The sequence below is a fragment of the Aplysia californica genome, unplaced genomic scaffold (assembly GCF_000002075.1).
Source record: "Aplysia californica isolate F4 #8 unplaced genomic scaffold, AplCal3.0 scaffold00306, whole genome shotgun sequence".
Taxonomy (NCBI): domain Eukaryota; kingdom Metazoa; phylum Mollusca; class Gastropoda; order Aplysiida; family Aplysiidae; genus Aplysia; species Aplysia californica.
The window spans coordinates 514,808-529,260 of NW_004797576.1; the positions used below are offsets into that span (position 1 = coordinate 514,808).

At 42.8% G+C, this 14,453-nt stretch overlaps 1 protein-coding gene across 1 annotated transcript; it reads left to right on the plus strand.

Annotated features, from left to right (window-relative positions):
- The first annotated feature begins 2,257 nt into the window (after positions 1-2,257).
- Positions 2,258-2,623, plus strand: LOC106012259. The gene has a single exon (XM_013084638.1). The coding sequence runs from the start codon at positions 2,258-2,260 to the stop codon at positions 2,621-2,623; it is 366 nt and encodes a 121-aa protein (XP_012940092.1).
- The last annotated feature ends 11,830 nt before the right edge of the window (positions 2,624-14,453 follow it).

The window sequence follows — 14,453 nt, forward strand, 5'->3', positions numbered from 1 at the left end:
CTAGATCTACATTAGATAGAGTCTAGTATTTAGTAGCCCATCATCATCATGCCAATGTAGATCTATGTGGTAACAATAGATCTATGGGCCTGTTCGTCTGTTCGCAGTGTCACTGAGAATAGTTTCTTGGCCTATTCTCAGTGGCACTGGGAACAATTCTCGCCTTGGCCTATAGCCAGTGGTTTCTGGACCTCTTCCCAGTGTTACTGGAAATAGTATCTGGGCTTATTCCCAGTGACACTGGGAATAGTTTCTGGGCCTATCCCCAGTGTCAGTGGGAATAGTGCTTTCCTTGTATATTTGGCAACTTGGAAACACATTTGTCACTTTCCCCATAAAACTACAGCAGCTACAGCGTTGAAAGTTGGCAAGTACCTCCATAAAGATTGATAGGTCCCCATGACGGAGCCCGTTATTTATTTCCTGAATTTAGACAAATGTATTTTACAAGAAATTACCGTCCTTCTTTGGCCTTTGTGATTATTCCCCTGAGAAACGAAACAAATCTGCGTAGCTGTTCTTCACAACGGAAGTGCCAGAAGTGATATTTCGCAAGGCGCATTTTTTTTTTGAGAGTATAGATCTAGACCTTCTATTTGTTTGTATCTCTCAAGATTTATTGCTTCATTCCAGTAGAGTGTACATATAGTAGGCCATTGACTTTCAGTTGATGTTAATACCCTATGATTCCTTTCATCGAAAGGGGGCCCAGCTAGTTATAAATACATTATTATTCTGTAAAGGTTGAACGCCTCTTTCAACACTGTAGGTATTTTGTTTGTTTTGTTTGGTTTGGTTTTGTTTTTTTCTCTTTTTGTTTTTGGTTGTTTGTGTTTTTTGTTGGGGGGTTTTGGTTTATTGTTTGTTTGTTTGTTTGTTTGTTTGTTTTTGTTTTTTTTTAAGGTGGGACCTCCGATTTAAATTTCCACATCTGATAGGACCGATCCAAATGGGTGGAAAGCCATACAAGCTCCCTAGTTCAACCCAAATTGAGAATACCCCTTTGGGAACTTGAACCGAGGCCATCCGCTCCGTAGGCCACATAGTACCGACTAGGCTAACAGAGTACCCAACATAGCTTGACTGTACTTTGTATTTGTACCCAGATATTTGTTAACGACCACACATGTGATTTTCTCGAGACGTGATCGTGTTTTTCCCGCAGAGAAGCGTCAAACGAGTGTGCTCGTAGTTCTCCTGCGTTGTCCACTTTGTTGCAACAACATTTTCTTCCCGTTAACACCTTGCAATATCTTTCCTGTGGTGGTCGTGTTTCGACGAACTCGAATTATTCAAAGCGCATTCTGTCTTTCTCCCAGTTCCGTGAGGCCAGTGGCCAGTCATTTGATTACTTAAAGCCACGCGGTTCTCCGTAAGGCGCAGAAACTCTCCTGCTGTAATATCTACTTAGTGTGGTCAGGACACAATGTTGATCTTTGTAAGCGTACGCGAAGAAACTCTTCTGCTGTAGATCTAATGTATACGTAGCGTAGTGAGGACACAGTCCAGGTCGCTACCTCAGAATCATTTTGTCCAAAGTGTGCACAAAGTAAAGAGGCACTTTAGACTAAATAATTCTGAGGCGAAGCGGTGTTTGATACTTTACTCCCCCCCCCCCCCCCCCCACTTTCCCCCTTGTCGTTTACGTGTCTCGGTCCTGATTTTTCTTAACTTAACGCTAAATTACTATTATAGTTGTGTCGGTTTGCTTCTATTTACTTGAAGTAAACTTAACAGAAACAGGACGTGTCGCTTTAGTTATGACAGGCCATCATCACAACGTTGACCACCAAGAAAAAAAGAAAACCAAAACACCATAAAAGACAGCAAGAGATACTATATATGCATAAACTCGGAGATGATCAGGGGCAGGCTCAGATCATATGCATCCTATATGAAAAATAGGCTCTATCAACTCTACAATACTAACCGAAGAGGAAGCTTAGGACACCTTCAAAATAACTCTCCTGGACACCATGAAAGAAGTCTGTGGTACCAAGAAGACAAGAGGGAAACAGCCTGGTGGAACGAAGAAGTTAAGGATGTTATCACTATCAGGGAAAAAAGAGACTGTATAATGTATGGGTCACGCAAAAACAAAAACAAACAAAGAAGATAATATTAAATATAGACTTGCAAGAAGACACAGTGAGAAAGTAGTTATAACATCAAAAGAAAGGCATGGACCCAGTAGGGCGAAAAGCTAAGTGAAACCTGTAAGACCTCACCAAGAGAGTTCTACAAGAAAGTGAAGACAATGAGAGTGAGAGACGAATCCTATGTATCCTCCACTGTCATCAACGATACTAATGGAGAAGCTCTACACAAACAGAAGGAAATTATAAAGAGATGTGAAGAATATTTTCAAGAGCTACTAAACCCACCAGGAGTACAGGCACAAAACACACAGTACCCCTTCACTGTCAACTACCCAGAGCACTCAGAACGTACCATCCTTGAGAGTGAAGTGAAAAAAGCACTGAAGACTAGTCCAAAGAACAAGGCAGCTGGAGACGATGGCATCACATCCGAAGCCACCCTTGCATGCGGTGAAACCAGAATACATTGGCTTACAATCATCTTCCTGAAAGCCTGGAAAGAGAGAAAAGTACCAGCAGACTAGCAAAATGCGATAGTAGTGCCGACTAGCAAAATGCGATAGTAGTGCCAATATGGAAGAAAAAGGGCAGCAAGAAAGACTGCAACACCTACAGAGGCATATCTCTTCTCAGCCATGCGGGGAAAATGTATGCAAAGATCCTAGAGCGACGCATTCGCGCTAAAGCCGAACATCTTCTCAGTGACGCCCAGTTTGGTTTTAGAAAAGGAAGAGGGTGCACTCATGCAACTGTGTGGGAGGGCTTTGGGATACGACCAAGATCTCCATCTCGTATTTGTGGATCAAGAAAAAGCCTTTGATCGAGTAAATAGAAAGAAGCTATGGAAGATCCTGGAGCAGTACGACATCAAGAGACAACTGCTAGACAACATCAAGGCTATCTATGCCAACAGCAGAAGCGCAGTCCGCACTACCAGTGGAACATCGCACTGGTTTCCAGTAACATCCGGACTTAGACAGGGCTACAATCTCTCCCCTCTGCTCTTCGTGATCTAAATGGACCAGATTACAAAGGAGATCAATCCAGACCCAGAGGCACTCAACGAACTCATGTTTGCAGACGACCTGACAATGATGAAAAACAAGACCCAGCTACAGGAACATATTATGAACCAACTAAATGCGAGCTGCGAGAAATATGACACGAAGATCAGTATTAGCAAGACCGAAATCATTACAATTAGCAGGAAACCAGACAAAGTGGATATTAACATCAATGGATCCCAACTAAAACAAAACAGCGAATTCAAATACTTTGGCAGCATTTCCAAAAACAAATTGAAAATTAGATCGAGAAATAGAGACTAGATGTCAGAAAGCCAACGCAGTCAGCTATCAACTCAGCCCTCTCCTGGAACATCCCAATATCCCCATGATCATCAAGCCGAAGCTCATCAACGCCATTTTCCTTCCAACGCTCACATATAAGTGCCAGACATGGTCCCTAATAAAAAGCCCTAGAGAGGAAAATGGTTACATGCGAGATGAAATGCTTAAGAAGAGCGGTCAACAAAATAAGAAGACACAAAATAAAAAATGAATTCATAAGGAACACCGTAGGAGCAACACCAGTCCTACCACACATTGAAAAAAAAGGTCAAATGGCTCGGACACCTCACGCAGATGGCCTCAAACCATCCAGCTCTGAGAGCGTACAACATTAAATATTCTGGCTGGAGAGCCAGGGGAAGACCAAGGTGACGCTGGAATGAATCTGTAGCAGACACTCTCAGAGCCCACGGGATGTCTCTCCCACAGGCCACTCGCCTTGCTGCAAACAGACGCATGTGTCTCCCCGCGATACCCACCGGTACAAGAGGAAGAAAAGAGTAAAAGTAAGTAAAGTAAGTATCGCAATTCGACATTGTCCCAGATTGGCGCCCATTGGCGTGAGAAAACTGGAGATCTGAGACTGGTGAACGTACTAATTGGTCAGTGCCAATATAGTATCTACAACAAATAAACGCATGGGGTGTGAGCAATGTTTCGGGGGGAGGGGGGGTCCTTGGACGAGTGATTGTGATTGCCTTGGATAGGTGGCCGTTAGAGCAGGTTCGACTAGGTATTATTGTTTACTGATCTCTCCTGAATATATGAACGACCAAACCCCCATCTTTGCTTTTGGAGTAGCATGATGATGATGATGATTTTTTTTTTGGTTCCTTAATGGACCTGGCGGACTCTACTTCGAGCGAGAGCGAGAGCGAGGCTCTTTTTCGGCTCCATTGTCAATATGCTTAGCGGCACCTCCACTCGTCCAAATAGCTCCATTCGAATTGCCATTGTTCCTGGACATTCAAAAATATGTTTGACTTCCTCCTTTTCATGACCGCATCTTCGGCAACATAGGCTGAGCTCTTCATTTACAAAGTTCTTATACCATCTAAAGCTCCAACGATGGTCCGACCGCAGTCTCGCTAGCTCAACCTGGTCCCAGCGACATGTGATATTTTGTTCCTGCTTATAGGAGTACCCAAAATACACATCTTCCAGGTGCTGGTACTTAGCTCTGCATGGTGGTTCTCTGATTTCCCTCTTGATCATTGGAAAGACTCCTCTGATTGTGGTTGGTCGTCTGTCTCCTTCCATCTTTCAGGCTTCATTAGCAGCTTGCAGGTCTGCTGCCTCATTTCCTTCTATTCCAACTCAAAGTGGCAAGCCGTCCCCTTCACGATGGGGAGTACCGTTCTCAACGAAGACAGCCACAACCAATTGAGGAAGCTCTGATGATGATGATGATGATGATGATGATGATGATGATGATGATGATGATAATGATGATGATGATGATGATGATAATGATTAAATTTTAAATTTAGCTTAAGCTTTTTACTCAAAAGTTTCTTTTTCCTCTTCCACTTTTTTCGTTTTACTCAAGAACATACTACACCCCAGTGACCTCCTATCTAAATTATGCGTTTCTTCTTTTTGATTCAGTCTGATATGCACGGGTGACTCCGTGAGCTCACATTTCATCTGATCCGATCTGGTCGGCCTTATTTGGCGGACGATTGTTAACCGTCAGACAACTTTACACTTGCGGCTTCTGTCAAGGGAAGAATTGTTTACAGTTTACAGATTGGTTTCCTCGCTTCTCCCTGCCCCCCCCCCCTGCCTCGCTGATACGAGTCTCGGAGATATTTACTGGATCGCTGCCTTCCACGGTTATCGTAGTTTATGTACAGATGTAGTCAGAAAGTCTAGGGGCCTTCGATTCTATACAAAATACAATTTAAAAAATGATATGATAGCCGGAGAGAGAATTTTTGGAGAGCGAATACGAAAATGTAAAAATAATAATAGATAATAATAATGATAATAATAATAATGATATAATAATAATAATAATAATAATAATAATAATAATAATAATAATAATAATAATAATAATAATATTAATAATAATAATAATAATAATAATAATAATAATAATAACAATTCTTCTTCTTCTTCTTCTTCTTCTTCTTCTTCTTCTTCTTCTTCTTCTTCTTCTTCTTCTTCTTCTTCTTCTTCTTCTTCTTCTTCTTCTTCTTCTTCTTCTTCTTCTTCTTCTTCTTCTTCTTCTTCTTCTTCTTCTTCTTCTTCTTCTTCTTCTTTTCTTTTTATTATGTATTATTATTATTATTATTATTATTATTATTATTATCATTATTATTATTATTATTATTATTATTATTATTATTATTATTATTACATTTCCTCACATTTATATACAGCTATTCCACTAAGAAATTGCTCATTACCCTTTACAACAATACACAAACTACAGAGCATCAATAGTGATTCTTTTACCCCCTCCCCTCTCTCGCTCTCTCTCTCTCTCTCTCTCCCTCTCTCTCTCTCTCTCTCTCTCTCTCTCTCTCTCTCTCTCTCTCTCTCTCTCTCTCTCTCTCTCTCTCTTCTATAAATACCTCTTCACATTTTAGTTCCCATGACTTTATTCTGAACGACGTCCAAGTTTCTAATTTTTACTGCGCCATTTCTTTTTTTTAAAAATGAAAGTTAACTTGTGACCTACATACTCGCTTGACTGCGATTTCATGACTCCCACGCCCGCCTCTATCCACCAACCAAAGACCTGTACCTTGACGCAAACTTAACCTGTACTATTCGGGGCATGTGTCCCCAACACACATTTAGATCTAGATCCAATAAATTATAGCCCCATTAGTCAGTATACCCAGGCAAGCGTTGCTTTGCTTTGTTTTGCTTGTGTGATAGATCCTCCATCTCCACAAGTGATTGGAGGCCGTTACTGATGGTAGGTCCTGTTTCAATAGAATTTATTTTTCTCTGTGATATTTCTGTTTGCCTGTTTAGCATACTCTATCCCAGCACTGAACTACCGTTATCGTGACGATGTGCTTCTCTTTACCGAAAAAAACAAAACAAAATGTAACCCCCCCCCCCCCCACACACACACACCCTCCCACACACATACCTTCTTCCCTCCGCAGGTAGTTCATAGGTTGCTTTGGTGTGGTTGTGATTTGCTCCTTCTGTCCTGTCAAACATATTATTGATATCTTCCTTATCTCTCCTCCTTCTTTCCTATCAAACACATATATATATACATTTAAAAAAAAAAAAAAAAAAAAAAAAAAAAATATATATATATATATATATATATATATATATATATATATATATATATATCGTCCTTATCGCTTCTTTTTGTGTCTATTACTCTCTTGTAAAACCTCTATCTTCGACACTTATATGACCTTATTGTGTAGCAAATGCCATAAAACGCTTACTAAAACTAGAACCCCCCCTCTCTTTCTCTCCTACTGCGCATTACTATCAGCTCCCGGACAGCCACTCCTGCGAGACTTTGAGTCAATTACTCTCCGCACGCTTATGTGCCACATCACGGTCACCTCTTTTAAAAGTTAGCCTATTTTATTCGACGTTGTGTAATCAGGCGCTCGTCAATTTTGAGGCACATGAGGTTGTTGGTATAATCTTAAAGCCTGTACATTTGCCTTGCTTTTGTTGAAAAAAAGATCCATCTATGTTGAATAGAAGTCAAACTATTTGCTTTTGAAGGAGGCCAGTGTTTGCCTGGTTTCAGAGGTAAAATTCGCGAGAAAATGGCCGCCAAAGTTTGGTAATTTCAGGGGCGGCTCGTGGGTCTAAAAAGTGGGCGTGTACAATTAAGCTATCTTAGGCTGAAGATAATCAAGGGCAGAGTAAATGGGACGGTGTATAATTTTAGGATCTTTGGGTTGGTGAAGGAAGACCTTGTGCTTGTATTTTCATTCTTTTTACTTGTGGCTTTGACTTCTAGAACTAAATCTGTTTGTTAGCTAAACGTCAATTTCATTCATTCTGCCTTAGAACTGAACACTCAAGTAATACCTTTCACCACTCCACTACAAAACCGTTCAAAAGCACAACTCATAGGACCGCGACTAAAGTATACCACTATCACCTCCCTCAGGTTCACGGTCACAGAGTCACTTAAAATAGCAACAAGACAATGAACCAATCACAATTCACTTGAGCATTCCACTGGATTGCTCTGGGGCCCACATAATTTTGGCACGGAATAGTACACAGTCTATGGCGTTTATTTTTAGATTGCCTACTGTGGACTATGTTTCGGCGCTATTCGGCAGGAGCACATTTGAGATGTGCCGTCTTATTAAATTTAATGTACCGCCAAACTCTCTACAAGTGTCTTCATCGCTTGGATTATCCCAAAGAGCGATTTATAGGTCAAGTTTCCACTGTTGACTATCCTGTTATGTTTAGATACAGCGCATGAACTTAGGCATGGCATAGTAGATGTTTTACGGCGCTATAGAATAGAAATGACAGTTACGGCGCCAGCGAGGGCCTTGTTTTGATATAATATTTGGCTAGTGTTTGTTTCTGGCGTCTTTTATTTTTATTATTGTGGGTGCTTTACGTCATAGGACATTAAAACATTTTGGGCGGCACTGCACGACCGTGCTCTATGGACGAACAGCGCCTGGTAATTTCTATAGCTTGAGAGTTTTTAGAAACTGAAAATTGACATTTTGAGGCTCTAAATAATGTTTTTCAGTAAAAATCCAGACAAAAATGTGTTTTAAAAAAGATATAAAAGGTGTTGAGCCCCCCCCCCCCCCCCCCCCCCCCCCAAAAAAGAAGACCATTATAAATCAGAAGAATGTCAATATCTTTGATGTTATTATTACTATTTTGACGAGCGCCTTATTTCACCACGATGCCTCACTTGTGCTGCCGTCTGTGGTGCAAAGGGTAGGTGCTTCAAATTCGTTTGCAAAGGATCCAAATTCGAATCCCGAATGGAGAGAATTTTAATCGAGTATCTCCGTCTTTCTGCAGTGACGTTTTGTCCCTCTCAGTCCGTGTTGGCCCCGACAGGATGGGCCGAGGCCCGCCTCTTAAATGACCTACATTGTGTCGATTGAGGCGTTGAAAGTACATTCATAAATGAATGATAAAATAACGCTGGATGGCTGAGCCATGGGCAGGGCGAAACGACACTAGGTTTTTTTTTTCTCTCTGCTTTCCATTACGCCGAAGAGGTGAGCGCTGGTCCAAAAACACAGTTCTTTCGGGCGTCAAATTTCCATCATAAAAAACATTCGGGGGCTCTAAATAGCTTGACAAATACCTGAAATACTTTCACCTCGGTTGCCCCATCTATCTTGGCTGAAAGGCCATCGAAAGGAGATACACTATTTTATGTGTGTGTGTGTGTGTGTGTGTGTGTGTGTGTGTGTGTGTGTGTGTGTGTGCTTGTGCGTGAGTGTGTGTGTGTGTCTGCGTGTGTCAGTGTGTGTGTATGTGTGTGTGTTTGTGTGTGTGTTACTAAGCGTCTTATGGCACTTGCAACACAATAAGATCATAAAGTGCCGAAGATTAGAGGTGTTACAGGAGAGTTTCAAACACACGAAAAGGAGGAGGAGAGATCACGACGATAGGTGTTCGATAGGAAGGAAGGAGCTAACCACACCAGAGCACCAGCTAACAGCCCAAGGTCTATACACAACGTGTCTTTGATATTTCGCCAGTTACAGTTAGACCTGCTCTAATGTCCACCCGTCCAAGACAATCACCTGTGCAAGCTAAACAATTCCCTTGTCTTTCTGCTGTTATAATTGCACTGTCTAACAAGTCCGCCGTCTACTCTTTTCTCCTTTACAAAAGATGACCAGGCTAAAACAGAACCTGGACATGGATGGCTGGTGCCTCTATAAATAAATTTGTGATGGACAAAAGATGAACGTCTTGGACAGTGCTGATTGCATGTTGTCCATGGTATTTTAAAAAAAAGTTTTAGTAAGAGTTTTACGGCGCTTGCAACACAATAAGACCATATTATAAGTGCCGAAGATTAAAACTGTTACAAGAGGGTAACAGAGACCCCAAAAAGAGAAGAGATAAGAACGATAGATGTTTGATACGAAAGAAGGAGCAAACACACCCGAGCACCCGCCAACTGCCAAAGTGTCTTTGGTATTTTCCCCAGTTATAGTCAGACCTGGCCTAATGTCCACCTGTCCGAAAAAATCAGCTGTGCATGCTACCAATTCCCATGACCCCCCCCCCCCCCCCCCCTCCGCCCTCCCCACCTTGCGTTTCTGATTTTATGTTGACACTGTCTAAGACGTTCGCAGTCTACACTAATACGGAGTACCCATTGGGGGATTGGCTCGGGTCGGGGCGCTTTGCTAGCCAGATTGTAGGCTCAAAACGGCTATCGTGGCACCACCGTCTTGGACAGTGTCGACTTTGTGTTGTCGGTGGTTTTTGGACATAGTCCCTGCTCTAAGTTCCTTAGTTAGTTCAGTTGACCTTTCAGCACATACGCGGGTCGTTGGTGGGTGCTCTGGTAGTGTGGTTTGCTCCAATTCTTTCCTATCCAACATCTATCCTAATGATCTCTCGTACTTCTTTTTTGTGTTTGTTACTCTCTTGTACTACTCTGATCTTTGTCCCTTATATGACCTTATTGTGTTGCAAGTGCCGTAAAACTCTTACTAAAGCTGAAACTGAACACATACGATAAACTTTCCGAATGTTGTGCCCATGGGCCCACATATAGAACACATGGATGCATTTAAAAAAAAGAAAATACGAGGTTGAAAAAAATCGGCGCCATGAGAAGAAAAACCTAACATTTTGGAGTAAAAGTCACAATCGTAAATGACTACACACAAGCAGACGGTTGCACGCGTGAAAGAATGTGACGTTTACACGTTTACTGCTATGCTAACGTACTTCATGCGGTGCAGTCCCGGTATTGAGAAGAATAGGACTGGCGTGGTGCTAGCGTGTCGTAAGAGGCGACTAAATGGCGACCCAGGTGGTGACCCCCGAAACAGAGTCATCCTCCCTCCAGGTCGGGGGTTGAGTCACGAGGCTGACAGCCTCTCTCGTAAAAAGAACCTGTTACAGAAACACATACAAGCAAAAACCATTATCTCTGCTTGGCTGATCGTGGATCTTCTCCGAATGAAGAGTTTATGACACAAGGCAGTGAAAGTCGAAAGGAAGCTGCTGGGCAGAAACCTTCACCATCAACCAAGTTCAAATCTCTTAGGATTGGCTCGTGGATCGTTAGGACCCTTTATGAGGCTGGAAAATCTATACAGGTTCTCCATGAGATGCATCGATACCAACTACGCATACTGAGAATCAGCGAGACCCATTTGAACCAGTCTGGACACAAGCAAATGAATGAAAAAGAGGAGGAGCTGCTCATGTATTCATTAAATGACAGTGATAGGAGTAGGGATGATCATATCCAAAACAGTCCAAAAGATATTCATGGGTTGGGAAGCGTATGGTCCAAGGATCATCATGGCCATTTGGAACTAAGATGGAAGAAGGTCATAAACATGAACATCGTACAAGTGTATGCCCCAACCAATGATGCAGAAGAGGAGAATAAAGAAGACTTCTACAACCGCCTGCAGAGTGTGATCGACAAACTCATGGGAGACCTAAATGCAAAGGTAGGTTCGGACAATAGTAACTATGAGGAAATCTTGAGCAGACATGGATTAGGAGAGGCAAATGACAACAGAGAAAGATTCCAGAACTTCAGTGCATTCAACAGCTTGATTATTGGAGGAACAACCTTCCCACATTAAAGGATTCATAAGGCCACTTGGGTCTCCCCGGACGGAACAAGGGAAATCCAAATTGACTATTTTTGCATCTCCCAAAAGTTTAGACGCTCACTGGAGGACATCCGAGTCTTACGAGAGGCAGAAGTCGCAGCAGACCGCCATTTGATTATTGGAAAGATGAAACTGAAACTGAGAAGGTATGCACAAGTCACAACTGGAAGTCGTCAAAAGTATGAAATGAGCCTTCTGAAAGACCCAGTAAAGAAGAATGAGTTCTAGTTTGAACTGAAGAACAGATTTCAAGCTCTTCAAGATCTGGATTAACTTTCCAGAGCATCCTAGGACCCAAATACGAAACCAGGAATGAATGGATTTCACAAGACTCTCTAGACAAAGTCAAAAGAAGAAGAGAGCGGAAGGTCCAAGTCAACAACAGCCGTACCCGAACTGAGAAGCTCGCTGCACAACAAGAGTTCACCGGAGTAAACGGGGGGGGGGGGGGGGGGGGTATAGAATTCCATCAAGAAGGACAAGAATACCTACCTGAATGGCCTGGCCCAAAAGGCAGAAAAAGCAGCAACAGAAGGACACTTGCGGATTGTACATCAGACAACAAAAACTCTTTCACGTAGGTTCAGCAAGCCCACTCTACCACTGAAAGAGAAAGAGGGAAAGACTATCTTCAACCCAGAGGGGCAACTTAACCGATGGAGAGAACACTTTGGTCAACTCTTGAACAGAACACCTCCAAAAAACCAACTAGAAGTTCTTCTAGCCAGAATAAACCTCCCAGTAGTTACGGAACCACCTTCAAGAGACGAATTTGCTGCTGCTAAAACATTACACAAGGCAGCTGGTCCTGACCATATATTATACCACCGGAAGCCTTTAAGGCAGATAAAGATACGTTAGTGGAAATTCTCTATGCTCTATTTGAAAAGGTATGGCAAAAGGAGGAAATACCATCAGACTGGAAGGAAGGCCACCCAATCAAGCTACCAGAGAAGGGAGACCTCAGCATTTGTAACAACTACAGAGGCATTACACTCCTGTCCATGCCTGGGAAGGTCTTTAACAGGATACTCCTAGAGAGAATCAAGCTGGCACAGACGAGAAGCTCTGAGGAAACCAGGCAGGATTCCGCAAAAACCGATCATGTGTGGACCAGATCTCTACTCTGCGCATCATTGTAGAGCAATTGCTTGAATGGAATTCACATCTTGTCGTCAACTTCATTGATTATGAAAAGGCGTTTGACAGCGTGGACGAGGAACTCTGTGGAAAATCATGCGGCATTTTGGAATACCTGACGAAATCGTCAAGCATGTGAAGGCCACCTAAGATGGAAAAAGCTGCCAAGTCTTCCACGAAGCACAACTCTCCGAACCAGTCCAGGTACAGACAGGAGTGTGACAAGGATGCTTGCTCTCACCTTTTCTCTCCATACTGGCAATTGACTGGGTCATGTAAGAAGACACCAGAGGCATGCGTAATGGAATACAGTGGATCCCCTGGAAGCATCTGGACGACTTGGACTTCGCCGATGACCCAACACTGCTTCCTCACACAAATTCTCAGATGCAAGAAAAGACCAAGGAACTCAACAGTCTATCAAGGAGTGTTGGCCTATGTATACATCCAGGCAAGTCAGAAGTAATGAAGCTAGGAAAAGTTTCAAGCCCTGCTGTGACAGTGGAAGACACTTCCCTGGAAGACCTACCTTGGAAGTGTCATCGATGGTAAAGGTAAAACCGAGGCAGATGTTAAAGCAAGAACCGCCAAAGCAAGGTCAGCATTCAATCAATTATCAAAAATCTGGAAAAGTAAGCAACATCTCACTACGTACCATGATTCGACTCTTTAACTCCAACTTCAAGTCTGTGCTCCTCTACGGCTGCGAAACTTGGAAGACAACATAGACAGCACTGAATTAAGTCCAAACTTTCATCAACAGATGTATGAGGAGTATTCTTATAATTAAGTGGCAGGATAGAATTAAAAATGAAGAGCTGTGGGAAAGGACAGGACAAAAGGATATAGAAGTAGAAAGAGGACTAAGAAAGTGGCGATGGATGGGCACGCCTTAAGAAAGCTCGGCGGAAACATCACAAGACAGTCAATGCAGTGGAACCAAGGAGCTTAGAACTTACTTTTAATCTCCTTGAGTGGAACCCACAAGTAGCACGAGGCAGGGGTAGGCCATGGGAAACGTGGAGGAGATCCGTGGAAAGAGACACGAGAGAGATGAAGCTCACTTGAAACGAGCTTGAAAGAATGGCCCAGGACAAAGATAAAAGGAAGGAGCTTGTTTGTGGCCTGTACCCTGCCAGGGGTGAAAGACATTGATGATGATGATGGTGATGATGATGATGATGATGATGATGTACTTCAGATATAGTGTAACTATTTTCCTTTTTTACGTGACTATTGGGAAGTAAGAAGGGCCACCAGTCGAGGCCAATGTGCTCATTATGCACGGGTAGGTTGAATCAAAAGAAGATTGTGAGGTCAGATGTTTTACACCACCCCCCGGCCAATCCCCTATTAAAATCGTCGTACTCACTCGAGAATTCCCTTCAAAAAGAAAAGATGCATAGCCAGCAGCATATTGTAACACTCACAACTTTTGTAGTTTCTTTAGGGGGAGGGGAGGTGGGGGTTTCGAGATCAAGAGGTATGGTGTTAGCCTCCTATTCAACAGGTCCCGGGTTCGAAACCCTGACAACGACGAAAACTTTTCTTCACTAACCCCCCTCCTCCCCCCAGTACCGGAAGTTGGACGTTTCGCCGCAGTGACGTCACAGTGTCTACCCATGGAAAATAAGAATGACCATTTTGCCTCAAACTGCTCTCTTATCATAATTATTCTGTCGCCTGTTTTCATCTTCACTTTCTGCCCCCCCCCCCCTTTCCCCTCCCCTTGCCGCATTTTTTCGCCTCCTCTGGGCTCCTGACTTTTTCTACTGCTACTCCTGGCTCCTTCTTACTGCTATCTTTCAGCCGCACCCCTGGTCTTAGAGTTCGTAAAATCGAACACCAAGTCTTCCCTGAAAACAGTGGGAAAATCTTGGATGTCACGACATGTGTAAATTGCCTTGGTGGTCCAAAAATCGATAACAGTAGGTTTTGGCGCGACCCTGGCAGAATTCAAAATGAATACATACCATGAAAACTGAAAATGCTTAATGTAAAAACAACCTGCGCGCTTATAATTACGACAGCATGCACCCGCTAGCTGCCTC

Coding starts and splice junctions, on each gene's coding strand:
- LOC106012259 (XM_013084638.1), top strand. CDS start 2,258: ATGAGAGTGAGAGACGAATCCTATGTATCCTCCACTGTCATCAACGAT.